This window comes from Rutidosis leptorrhynchoides, chromosome 5 (genome assembly GCF_046630445.1).
Source record: "Rutidosis leptorrhynchoides isolate AG116_Rl617_1_P2 chromosome 5, CSIRO_AGI_Rlap_v1, whole genome shotgun sequence".
Lineage (NCBI taxonomy): Eukaryota > Viridiplantae > Streptophyta > Magnoliopsida > Asterales > Asteraceae > Rutidosis > Rutidosis leptorrhynchoides.
Window position 1 is genome coordinate 395342687 of NC_092337.1, and position 12346 is coordinate 395355032.

The 12346-nt window shown below is 34.8% G+C and overlaps 4 protein-coding genes across 4 annotated transcripts; 1 reads left to right on the forward strand and 3 right to left on the reverse strand.

The window, feature by feature from the left end:
- Window positions 1–1326: 1326 nt before the first annotated feature.
- LOC139846613 (putative GEM-like protein 8) lies at window positions 1327–2076 on the reverse strand. Its single transcript, XM_071836089.1, has 2 exons — window positions 1875–2076; window positions 1327–1787 (listed from the first exon to the last, which is right to left on the reverse strand). Exons 1-2 carry the CDS (start codon window positions 2035–2037, stop codon window positions 1327–1329), a joined length of 624 nt encoding a protein of 207 aa, XP_071692190.1. The 5' UTR covers window positions 2038–2076.
- Window positions 2077–4489: 2413 nt separating this feature from the next.
- On the forward strand, window positions 4490–4936 carry LOC139849855 (uncharacterized). The gene has a single exon (XM_071839473.1). It carries the CDS (start codon window positions 4490–4492, stop codon window positions 4934–4936), a length of 447 nt encoding a protein of 148 aa, XP_071695574.1.
- Window positions 4937–5516: 580 nt separating this feature from the next.
- On the reverse strand, window positions 5517–6754 carry LOC139849856 (GEM-like protein 7). Its single transcript, XM_071839474.1, has 4 exons — window positions 6701–6754; window positions 6137–6285; window positions 5822–6092; window positions 5517–5732 (listed from the first exon to the last, which is right to left on the reverse strand). Exons 1-4 carry the CDS (start codon window positions 6752–6754, stop codon window positions 5547–5549), a joined length of 660 nt encoding a protein of 219 aa, XP_071695575.1. The 3' UTR covers window positions 5517–5546.
- Window positions 6755–7697: 943 nt separating this feature from the next.
- Window positions 7698–12014, reverse strand: LOC139850467 (uncharacterized). Its single transcript, XM_071840038.1, has 6 exons — window positions 11882–12014; window positions 10355–10476; window positions 9495–10216; window positions 8922–9027; window positions 8659–8828; window positions 7698–7984 (listed from the first exon to the last, which is right to left on the reverse strand). Exons 3-6 carry the CDS (start codon window positions 10187–10189, stop codon window positions 7717–7719), a joined length of 1239 nt encoding a protein of 412 aa, XP_071696139.1. The 5' UTR covers window positions 10190–10216; window positions 10355–10476; window positions 11882–12014; the 3' UTR covers window positions 7698–7716.
- Between the last annotated feature and the right edge of the window lie 332 nt (window positions 12015–12346).

Here is a 12346-nt window from a genome sequence, read left to right on the forward strand (position 1 = left end):
TTTCCTCACGTTCAAAAATTCGTTCCTCAACAACAAGTCATCCGACAACCTATTTTTCACGAAACACAAATTCGAATTCCTACACAAATTCCAAGAGTCATAGGAGTTCGGGTTCATCCGATGCGGCCTCACGTTTGTCTTTCGAGGAAGCCCGCCAAACGTTGATCGAAACCGCAAATGCTACAAGGTTGACCATGGAAAAAATATACGTTGAAACCGAGAAGCGTACCATGTTGGATAGTTTAACGTTTCTTACACAGCCTTGTGCACCCGACATGATTCCCGAACAACACGCGTTGGTGATGAGAGCAAAAAATAAAATCCAAAAAATTTATCAAAACGCGTTTGCATCCGATGACGAAGACGACGAGTAGTGTTTTATTTGTTTAATTTTATGTTTTTGTATTGTATTTTAATTTATGTCTTTTTTGTTTTAAGAAAAAATGTAACCCTATCTTTTTAATATAATAAAATGTGTTGTTCAAAAAAATAGAATTGAAATAGTAATAATAACAACAATAATAATAATAATAATAATAATAATAATAGTAATAGTAAAAATAATAGTAATAAATATTATTAAAAATATGTGGGGTCATGTGATGGAGAGAAAGGATGTCATGGTTGGTAGTGGTGTGTGATGAGGAGGAAATGAAAAATTAATGGAGAGAGAAAGCTGATGTGGCGCTGATGTAGCGGTGTGTCCTGGGAAGGAAGCACGTCATGGTTAGGAGTGGTCTTACAAGAAACCCTTAAACCTAAGTAAAACCTAATGGACCCAAATTCCACAATCGGACTGGGCCTAACATCCGTCTAATAACTTGTAGATAAGTACTAAAAGTGTGAGCATCTTTCTCTACAATCTCATAGATTTGCTGAAGGCGCTTATATATGCCATATGTTTACACTTTTATAACTGCAAACAATGTTACAGTATAAAAATTTATGCATTTCCTTTAGCTGTGTATATATATATGTTGCAGTATTAAGTTATTAATCATGTTCAATAAAAAAATTGTTATAGTAAAAAACATATATATTTCCAATACACTGCATTTAGCTTCAAACATTACTACCATAACAGACCATCAAACAACAATGTGGAGTTATTCATCCGTATATTTTGTCCATGCTTAAACAATCGTTAGGGTACAACACTAGATGCCTAAGTAGATTAGAATTATGTTTTAGTTAACAAATATAAATATATAATTTATAAACATCTTCTTTACTACAGATCAAAATGATCTCCGTACAACATGATGTTGTCTCTTATCCAGTTCATATATTTACATATAAATTGGGACTAATAGTTGATCTATATTATCAGTTGCTCAAGCAGTTGTGACTAATTGTCTGACGGAGATATCTTAAAGTTTTCTTATAGTTCGAAAATCCCATAAACCAGAAGCTGAAATCGTCCACTGTAACAACCTCAACGTATTTGTTCGATGGCTTCTTCATGTTCACGCTTTCTCTTACACATTTTATCTTTCCGAACGGGATTGATACTTTATACTGAAACTTTAACATCTCCCCTGTTGCAGAATACGTTTTGAGCGACTTATCGCTGCAAAATCCTACTCTTTCACTGGACACGAATAGGCTTCCTGCAATCGCACCAGCTGTCGTGTATATGTAACATCGTGTAGCGTGCAGCAACTTCTCATTATCCTTAGTACTAAAACGTTTACTGAAGATTGTACCTTCGTGACGAACTGGAAAAAATTTGGCACCGAAACTTAACTTGTTCTTCATGATTTCTATTAGTCTGGGTCCTAAGTTCGCTGCAAATATAAAAGAAAATGTTTGTTAGATTGAGGTAAAGAACTGGAATTTGTATGGTGACAGTATGAGAATGAGCAATTAATTACCATGATTTTTAATCGAGACCGCAAAACTGCCTTTTCTATCAACTCCATTGTTTTTTGAAGAACTAGAAAGAGTTAATAGGGGCTGATAAGGTTTAGACAGAAGTAGTCCGCGTGCTGATACGATCGGGAAGCTTGTGACTTTGCTTGAGAATCTGCTATCCATATTTTGGCGTTCGATTACTATGATTTTTGTTGTGGTTAATAAGGCTGAAGTTGTTGAGAAATGTGTTATGGGTCATGGTATTTATAAGCTCATAAAGATGGCAAAAACTATAAACTTTACGCTTTATGAGTCAGACATATGTCATACATAGATTCATCCCTCATTTTAGAAAATTGGTATTCGCTACTTTTTCTTGTCTATTTCGATAAGATCATGCCGACTATTACTTTTATGGATATCAATTTGTTTTTAAATACAAAAAAGATGAAAAGCATATTATACTCAACATGACCACTGGTCACATGCAAATGACATCAGTAAGCAAAGAAAGCAAACTGAATGGTGAGAAGATGAAGGCATTTATATTTCCAGATCTCTCAGATTCACGTGTAAAGTTGTTAACTTTAGCTTTCTTATCTAGTAATTACGCCTAATTCATGATTTTAGAACATAGGATCTTTATTATCTATCCGTCTCAAATAGAAAATTAGTTTTACCGGTCGTACGTAGTGTAGTAGATCTTGAATTACAAGGGTGTCTTATGGGCAATGATTTGCATATACGCACACTGAAGCCAGAGTGTTTGAAATTACAGTTAACAACCCTTATTATCATTTCTTGTTCTAATTTCAGTATTTTGTTAAAATTGCATTTTTTTTGCATGCTAGGCATAGTAACTAATGTGGTTATAGTTGTTTAGTACATTTTCAAATAATTTTTTCAATAAAATTTTCCAATTTTTGACTTTGGAACTGCTTAATGTAGATGATGTGTCATCATAACTATAATGCTTGAATTTGATTACATTTGACTCACTCATTTTGACTTGGTAGCACAAATGCACAATTCAAATGGTGGTTGTATTAACTTTTTAATGGCTACTTTGCCTTTATTGATATAGGTCTTTTCAGTAAGGGTTGCATATCTACTTTTTATTGTCATGCTGAGTACACCTTCCATAGATATTGATAAGGTGGTGATGGAAACAACCTGGAATTAAAAAGAATGTTATGCTTAACATGGCAACATGTAACATGCAAATTGCATCAGCATAGCCAAACAGATTAGACATATAAAGGTAACGGGATGACCTTTGTTTTTGTTGATCAAATTGAAGTGTTAAGCGGATGAAAGTAGCTTTCTTATCACATAAGTCTTAATTTCTGGTTAAAAATATCAAATGATTTTTTATGCTCAAGTTACTTTTCACCTCTACCACCCAAAGTATACCAAACATGCCATGTGATAAATGAATCAGCATATAAGTCATGACAATGTGACATAGTCATGACTTACATGAATATCCAATAATTCCTTTTTCTTATTTTGTAAATTCTAATGCTCCTTAAATATTTTATTAATTGTAGTCGGGAATATAAAGTGGATGAATGTAGCTTTTTTCGGTTTTGCAACACTTTTACGACTTAAATCGAAACACCCTTGTGACAGTTTTCGTTAACATATTCTAATTGGATTGATTAATCTGTTAGTGAAATCTGATTTATTTGCTGCAGGCGCCGATATATGCGATATGATTACACTTTCATAACTGTAAACAATGGAGGAAGATTAGTCTTGATAAAATCGGTTCTTAATAGTCTCCCGTTGTATTACTTCTCACTCTTTCGCGCGCCATCGAGTGTCATTAACATTTTAGAGAGTGTGAGGAGAGACTTCTTTTGGGGGGGTGGGGGGGGGGGGGGGGGGGGGGGGGGGGGGGTTTCCGTTTCCGGAAAAAAGATTGCATGGGTAAAACGGGAAAATGTTATTAATACTTTCGAGAATGGGGGGTTAAACATTGGGACCTTGAAAGGAAAAAAACTTAGCTCTATTGGGAAAGTGGTGGTGGAGGTTTAAAACCGAAACCAACGCTTATTGGGTTAAAATTATTCGTAGTATATATGGCCCGGGCGGGGGCTTGGTGAGGGGGAAAGAATTTATTCAATCTTCCTCTTCGAGCTTTTGGCAAAATATAATTTGTACAGGTACTTTAATTGAAGAGTTGCAGCTGCCGTTTCAAGCCTCCTTCGTCAAAGCTTTAGGGGACGGTGGAGATACTTCATTTTGGCATGAACATTGGATCGGGTCAAATAAACTGTGTGATTTGTATCCGAGAATTTACAGGCTGGAAGCGGATAAGCATGTGAGAGTCAAAGATCGAGTACTTACTGATGCGGGTAAAATTGACTTTAGGTGGAGCTGGATTCGGGTACCTGGTGGGCGGACGCATGCTGAATTCGAACGTCTGGTACAATTGTTGTCGACAACTGATTTAAAGCTCAAGGACTGCAGTGATTCATGGAGTTGGGCATATTCAGCTAATGGGCTTTTTGCGGTTAAAGACCTCGCGGGACTAATTGACGAGCAGATTTTAGCTTTTTTCTCAACCAACACGGGTACGTTACGCAACAAACTTGTTCCTAAAAAGATCGAGATATTTATTTAGAGAGCAATGAAATCAAGACTTCCGGTTTTGTTAGAGTTAGATAAACGAGGGATGGATTTACATAGTGTGCGTTGCCCACTATGTAATGACGACCTCGAATCAGTGGACCATGCTCTAGTTGGATGTTCAAAGGCTAAAGAGATTTGGATTCGGGTTTTTAATTGGTGGGGTCTTGGATATTTCTCTTCAAACACACTTTCGGAAATTATTGGAGGGGTCGGATCACCATCAACATTGGGTCAAGGTAGTCTAATTTGGCAAGCTTTGAATTGGATTTGTTTGTATCTCATTTGGAAGAATCGGAACAAGCTAGTTTTTCAAGGTAAAACTTGGAATTCCCCGATGGCACTAAGTGAGATTCAAACACTATCCTTTCATTGGATCGCTAATAGATTAAAAAAGGAGAAAATCGATTGGCTATCATGGCTATCAAGTCCAAGTTCATACCTGTAAAGTTCGTGATTGTTTGTGTTTTATAAATATTCATTCGTGTCTGTTTAAGGGTTGCTAACTCGCAACATCCAGTAGCTTAGTTTTAGTTTGTGCTGTTTGTATTCGTGTTTTGGTTCGTGTATTTGGCTAATGTCGGCTTGTGACTTAGTCTTTGATGTATTCTCGTGTCTTAATAAAATTTGCCTTTCCAAAAAAAAAAACAATGTTACAAAACTTTATGCATTTCCTTTAGCTGTGTATATATGTTGCAGTATTGCAGTATTAAGTTATCAACCATGTCAATAAAAAAAAATGGTTCTAATAAAGCCTATATATTTCCAATACACTGGATATTATAAACCTGGACCATAAACTGTTCATTTTGTTGATGAGTGCAATTAAACAAATTTGGAGGAGCAGCTTGTAAATAAAATAAAAAAACTAATTTTCATAATTCGAATTTTAAACCTTTTACAATATACTTTTAAACTGATGCTCTTGAATTTAAACAGAAAATGCCAGAAATGGTCATATATCAGTCAATATATACATCCATCTATTCTCCTCATATAACTTGTTCTGCCAAAATGTGATCCTACATGAGAAATAACACTAAACTACTTATCAATCATCAACAACTTAAGTAATCCAGACCGATTGCGTTATGAAGATGTCCTAACATGCTTTTGCAACTTTTAAACCCCGTTAACCAGAAGCTAAAATCATCGACTGTCACTAGCTCCACGTAGTTGTTAGATGGCCTCTTCATGTTGACGCTTTCATGAACTCCTTTTATCTTTCCTACCGGAATTGATACCTAAAAAGGCAGCCGTATTTACATTACTAAAAGTTTTAATAAACTGATAAAATGCGAACCACATGAAAATTAATTTAACGCTCCCTTACCTTATAATGGAACTTTAGCAGCTTGCCTGTTGTGGAATATATTTCAATGGATTTAATACTGCAAAATGCAACCCTTTCAGTAGACACAAAAAGAAAGCCTGAAATTTCACCAGCTGTAGTGTATAAGTAGCATTGGGTAGCCTTCAATAGTTTCTCGGCGGCTTTTGTAGTAAAGTTTTTCCGGAACATTTTACTTTGGCTGCCGAATTGAATGATTCTTGCGCTATTAGTCAACTTGTGTTTCATGATTTCAATTAGTTTTGGTCCTAATCTACCTGTATATTAAAAAGATATGAAGAATAGAAGATCACTAACAAAACTATAATCGTTTGTGATTGGAGAATAATAGAAAAGTAGTTACCTTTACTCTTTGAAGATGTTGCAGCAAAAGGGTAATGGGGCTGATAATGAGGGTTAAATGTTGATAGTCCATTTGTTGATTTAATTGGAACTCCAAAAAAACACTTTTGGAGATGATTTGATTCATTTCGTGATGACGGTTTGATGATGTGATTTGGTTTCTTCTTACAACTTTTGCTTTCTGAATGATCTTATGATCTGGTCTGAATGATGAATTTGTTTGGTAATGTGTTATGGATGATGATATATTTATAGGCATATAAAGATGGCATAATTTGACAACTTTTAGTTGGATGAGTCATCCATATGTCATGTTGACTGATAGTTGGTACTTGGTAGTTGAGCCTATATATCCACACAAGGATATATCTTTCATAACAGTAGTTATATATATGGAATGTAAGTTATTTGTAAAAAATAATAAGCAAACTTGGACAAAAAAAAAAAATTAAGGGACTTAGACAATTCTTTTGTTGTCGAAAACCTTTGATGTGGTTGCATTTGACTGTGTATGTTCACCTTTTTTGCCATGCTGATGTGTTTTGGAATATCGAAAACACCAACATTTGGCATGTTGAAGATGTTGGGGCATATGCTTAAAATAACAAATTGATATGAGAATCAAATCACGCAAATGTTGGTAACAATTACGAGATGCCGAGCAACATAACTTTCAGCGCTCGGATATTGTTATTGTTATGGTCTTTTTTTTGTCATGAACTTAGTTGCAGATTGTAACACCAAGACAAATATGAAAGTGCTGATATGGTCTTTATTTTATTTGTTCAAAATTGAGGTGCAAAGTAGTGGGATGGTTGCCTTAATAATTCCTATTAATGGATATAGGCCATGCCCCATATCATCGTGTTTTCTCATAGCACTGTGACAGACTTAATTCAGTATTCAGCTCGGTGTTCTTTAGAACTGAAGGTACAAAAATGGAGGAATTAAAATGGCCACACGAATATACATATCAACCAATAAAAATGGGGAATGAGAGAACTTTAGGACCCGGCGTTCCTCTTGTTGAACTTTAAAAAAAAAAAAGAAAAAAAAAATTGTAACACAGATCACTCGTGTTTTAAACATCATTCAGATATGAAACATGTTTTCATCCACACACTTGGATGTCAATCGTATTAGCAAATCGAAATGCTAGTAAAAATAACACACATTGCCCAGCAAAATGAAAAATACTCCAATGAGATGAGAAAAGTACTAACAAATATCAGACTCCTTATATACAACAACAACAACAACAACAACAACAACAACAACAACAACAATGCCCAATCCCACGAATGTAGGGACTCCTTATATCTAACATCATAATCAATTAATCATATTTAATTTCATACATATTTCAAGTATATCAACCAAAATACAGAAAGAATTTGATTCAAGGGTAAGTGTTAAAAACATGACACCTATTATCCCTCATGTATATTTTGACTTGAATATAAAATCAGATTATCGTGTAAAAAATAATAAGGAATAAAAAAAATCAAGGTTGGGGTCAAACCGTCACCGTTGTATCATCTGTCTCTGCAAGAATCAAGCACACATTCCTTGAAAAAGAGCGAGAGTTGAGTAGTGTACAGCTCTGGTTCATGCCTAAAATGATCAACATGCGGTGTCGATTTAAAGTTGCATGACCTGACTATACGCCCAGATCTCTGTTGTGCCTCTATGAAAGACTCAACTGAACCTGCCGGTATGACTTTATCCGCACTGCTATATATGTACAACTGTGGACATGTTGGTTGTCCCGATTTCAGCTGTACTAATACGTTCGACAGCCTCCTAAAAAATTAAACCGTTGTTATTTTCTATCGTTGTCAAAGCAATATGCATATAATATAAATATAAATATATACGTAGTATATAGTAATGATTTCAAAAGAACTTCAACACAGCAATTTACTAGAAATAAATTGCTTCAGGAGATTGATGCGATAGATATAGACTTTTGTCCGTCTTTCAACTGTTCCGTTTTTAGCTCATTTTTTAGACATACACATATTAATGCATAGAGAAGCAACTGGGTTTAAATTGCCACATGAAGGATTGAAAACACAGGTAACAAGGTTGTAAAAGTCGCGAGTCAGGGACGAGTCGGTCGGGACCTTGGTGGGACGAGTTGGTCAAGTCGGGCGTTGACCAACGTTGACTTTTAGTAATAAATAAATTAAACATGTATATATTATACATGAATATATCAAACATAAAACATAACTATTTCAAGTATAGATATATGGCACAAAAACTAATTTAAAAGATACTACGTAATATTTTGACCAACTCAGCCCATTTTTGACCGAATTTGACCCGACTTTTTAACGTTGGATGACTTTTTAGGTGTTTTTTTGGGCGAAACAGGGACGAGTTAGTCCCCAAACCGACGCGTCGGCCGACTTTAACAACAGTGACACGTAATAAGTTCAAATGTAACGGAAAGTAAAACCAAGTCAACTTACTGGTTAACTGAGGGTAACTTTAAAATCACGTCAAAGAACTTTTCTAAAACCACTAGCAGAGCTGCTTCACTCATCGTCGGTTTGGCAGCAATGTCATCAGCATTTCTGTATCCTTTTGCTGCAATACTGTTCTTCTTCAAGAACGCAGCCGAAAACCCCGAAGCCCAAACCTACAAAAAGCAAGTACATAACAGCTCGATTATTAACAACACCGATTAATATGAAAATATGCATAACAATCTTATGGTAGTTGGTGACAATACATGTGGGTCCGGGGCTGCAACGGGAGCAGAATCAACGATACATCCTTTTATTCTCTCCATGAGAGTATCGTCTTGTATCTGAAACTTTTCCAACATAGCTCCATATCTAAAATTAGAAACAAGCATACTCGTTTTAACATATGACCTACAAATAATGTCCTTAGTAAAGTTACAAAAATCGCTAGTCGGGGAGTACTCGATCGGGACTTTTTCGGAGTACTCAGCAACTCGTGAGTACTCAGATGTTGACCAAGTTTGACTTTGGCCAATTTTGACCAAATTTGACTGATTTTCCGAGCAAACTCAAGTTTTAACCGATTTTCCGAGTAATCCCGAGTTTTGACTGAGTTTAACCAAGTTTGACTTTGACCAAATTTTTACTGATTTACGAGTAAACTCAAGTTTTGACCAAGTTATAACCGATTTTCCGAGTAATCCCGAGTCTTGGCCGAGTATGACCAAGTTTGACCAAGTACTCACTGAGTTGCAAAAACTTGCGGAGTACTTCGAGTTCGTAAACACTGGTCACTAAATAGAAAAGCAAAGAAATAACTTAGTACGAAAAGCTCTTACATTAGCCATCCCGTGTTGCTAAACGTATGAAAAACCAAATTCTTTCCACACTCTTCTTCCAACAGCTCAGCAAGATGGTTCACAAGTAAATCGACTTGCTGTTCAGCTTTACCTCCAACCTTATAACTTAAAACCTCAGACATCGGAAACGTAAACGTAATCACATGAAACCCTTTCGATGTATACCAATCAGCATATTTCTTAAGATGCTTCTGTTTAGCACCTAACCATCCAAGCATAACCACTACCATCTTCGAATTTTGGTGTAAATCAACGGCATTAGCCTTCGGTAAATGCCATCTGTAAACCGTATCTTTAGAAGTCCAGTTTGACTCACTAAGCGCATAGTCAATCGGTCTGGGAGCTTTTGCCAACTCAGCAGACCGATATACACTAACAAAAGCAGAGCACGATGCAACATTATAAACCACGTTGTTTGACACACGATTGTTGCCTACATAACACGTTGAATTTGTAAAATTCGGAAGAGGTATTGGACTTTTTGTCACACAAGACTTGGAGACGCTAATATCGGACACCCTGGCCCATTTCGTTTCATTAATCGAATCCGAGGTACAACCACTAGATTGTTCTGATGGCCAGAACTTGTCACGAAGGTCGGTAGAAACAGAAGCTAATGCAACAGCAGAGGCTGCAACAACCGGTCTTTGAAATATACCAGATAACGAACCCATAATGTTGGAATAAGGTATGCAATATCTCTGAAAAATATATAAAGCAATTGTATATTGTAAATACATATATAAGACAAAGACCCCACCAACTCATACAATCCAAAATTATTGCAGGTATGAAAAAGAGTCAAACTTTAAACGTGTTATTAGTTCAAAATTTGTTACCTGCAGTGGGTCTTGATTGAAGTCTTTATTTGGGCTGCCAAAACGTGTGTATTTGACAGCCCACCCAATTCTTTTAAAGATATACACAGTCACCAAAAAACTGTAGCGAAGCTTCTTCCTATCTACAATAAATATACTAGAAAAGCATTAGGTATATGCTTTAATAATCCCATTAAGTGGGAAAGAATTTCATTAGGCTATATTAACAAACAAAAAGGGGTATAATCATATAAATATTCTTGCTTCTGGAAACCAATATAATTGGAGATCAGAAGAACATTTTATTACAGCCATGAAAATTATTTAGGCAGAATAAAAGGATCCCATAAGAAGATACCAAACATAATGTGAACAAGGTACGGGCCAATGAACATGATATATGGAACTAGTTATGGAGAATTTTTCATAACACCCCCAAATATCAAATATTTAAGTTTTTCCATTTAATAAAACACCTTCGCTACAAAAGTAGTTAGTGATATATCTTTTTATGTATCCACCAAAATTGTGCATTTAAAACTTGAACTTGTACTGTACATGCTCTTAATGCACAATTTTGGTGAATTTATTTAACATGATAGATATATCATTATTCATTACCCTATTAAAACATGTTGTAACCCTTGTGTGTAATCTATAGTTCATAAGTATAAAGCAACTCCACACAAAGCTATTTCTCTACCCAAAAAAAAAAAGTTTGAGTCCAATTGGCTTCCTCTTAAACATAAAGGGGTGCATGTATAATATATTATACAATTTGTTTATTGGCCCACCGCCCATCCCAACCAGTAATAATGGAGATGATATACCCAATATGTTTGTTTATTCAGGGGAATATTATGTGATTGGGATTCCATTTCAAAAGTCATTTTGTATTTTGAATTAAACTAATATAATCAGATGAAAATTTGCCAACACAATTCCAAACAATGTATTACAAATCCAAGGGTGCATTCCATGTGTCGTATGTGGCTTGTGATACATTCATTTTAGCCTAAACCTAATATTTAGAAATAATAAATAATAATAATAATAAATAATAATAAATACTCCGTAATAAATATAAGTACTAATACTTCGCTAATATTGCTTGTCGTGTGCAACTGAACATAAAAAAGAATGGAACTTTTTTGTCTTAAAATAAGGTTTGTTGTTTTTCTCTTCCCCTAATTTTTTTTAAAAAATAACCAAAAAATACTATTCCAGAATTGAATTCAAGTATTAATATTTCACGCGTGAAGGAAGCGGAAATAATAACGAAAGCATGACGAACGTGATTCCAATTACGTTTCCTACAATCCGTGTAGTACGGTACAACACCGATATGCACAATGTTGTAATCAACGCTCTAAAGTTTTAAAATTGTTTCGCAATGTAGGTTTTCAATCCATCGTTTTTAATTGAATTTTGAATCAAGATATTATATTCACATATGCAAGAAACCCTAAATTGATTTAAAAAACAAAACAAAACAGAAATCAATTGTATAAAAAGGTGAGAATAGAATGAAGAATACGATGAATTTACCGGAGAAGCGAGGAATTCAAGCGAACGGCAAACGTATAAAGTTGATTCCGGTGCCGGAATTGGTGAATGAGCGATGAAATTAGGAATATAATTATGAGTTCCTGAATTATAGGATTACGAGATTTTGACAACCTTCCCTTTCTTTGGAGGTGGATTCAACTTTGCCTTTTATAGTCCGTCTTTAAACAAAAGACCATTTTTTGGTTTGGTAAAAATGGAATGTTTCATTTTTTATTATTATTATTTTTTTAATTGGAAAATAATAATGACAACTCTAATTAAGAAATAAATTATTACAAAAATTAGTAGTAAGGTAATTGATTTTTATTAATTAACAAGTAGTTTGTGCATATCCCAACTCTTTAATGACAACGCTAAATTTGTTATTAGCATTTTCCTTTTTTTAATTGATTTTGCAATTACTTTGTATAAAAGTTTTAAAAATAAAAATGAATAGTGATATTT

What these genes read in the sequence shown, in the direction of transcription:
- LOC139846613 (XM_071836089.1), bottom strand. Translation starts at nt 2,037, where the DNA reads ATGGATAGCAGATTCTCAAGCAAAGTCACAAGCTTCCCGATCGTATCA. An exon ending in GGTCTCGATTAAAAATCATG is followed by an intron (nt 1,788 to 1,874) that starts GTAATTAATTGC and finishes TTATATTTGCAG; the next exon opens with CGAACTTAGGACCCAGACTA.
- LOC139849855 (XM_071839473.1), top strand. Translation starts at nt 4,490, where the DNA reads ATGAAATCAAGACTTCCGGTTTTGTTAGAGTTAGATAAACGAGGGATG.
- LOC139849856 (XM_071839474.1), bottom strand. Translation starts at nt 6,754, where the DNA reads ATGCCAAATGTTGGTGTTTTCGATATTCCAAAACACATCAGCATGGCA. An exon ending in ACATCAGCATGGCAAAAAAG is followed by an intron (nt 6,286 to 6,700) that starts GTGAACATACAC and finishes CATCTCCAAAAG; the next exon opens with TGTTTTTTTGGAGTTCCAAT. An exon ending in TGCTAAAGTTCCATTATAAG is followed by an intron (nt 5,733 to 5,821) that starts GTAAGGGAGCGT and finishes CTGCCTTTTTAG; the next exon opens with GTATCAATTCCGGTAGGAAA.
- LOC139850467 (XM_071840038.1), bottom strand. Translation starts at nt 10,189, where the DNA reads ATGGGTTCGTTATCTGGTATATTTCAAAGACCGGTTGTTGCAGCCTCT. An exon ending in TTGCAGCCCCGGACCCACAT is followed by an intron (nt 8,829 to 8,921) that starts GTATTGTCACCA and finishes TGCTTTTTGTAG; the next exon opens with GTTTGGGCTTCGGGGTTTTC. An exon ending in AAGTTACCCTCAGTTAACCA is followed by an intron (nt 7,985 to 8,658) that starts GTAAGTTGACTT and finishes TTAATTTTTTAG; the next exon opens with GAGGCTGTCGAACGTATTAG.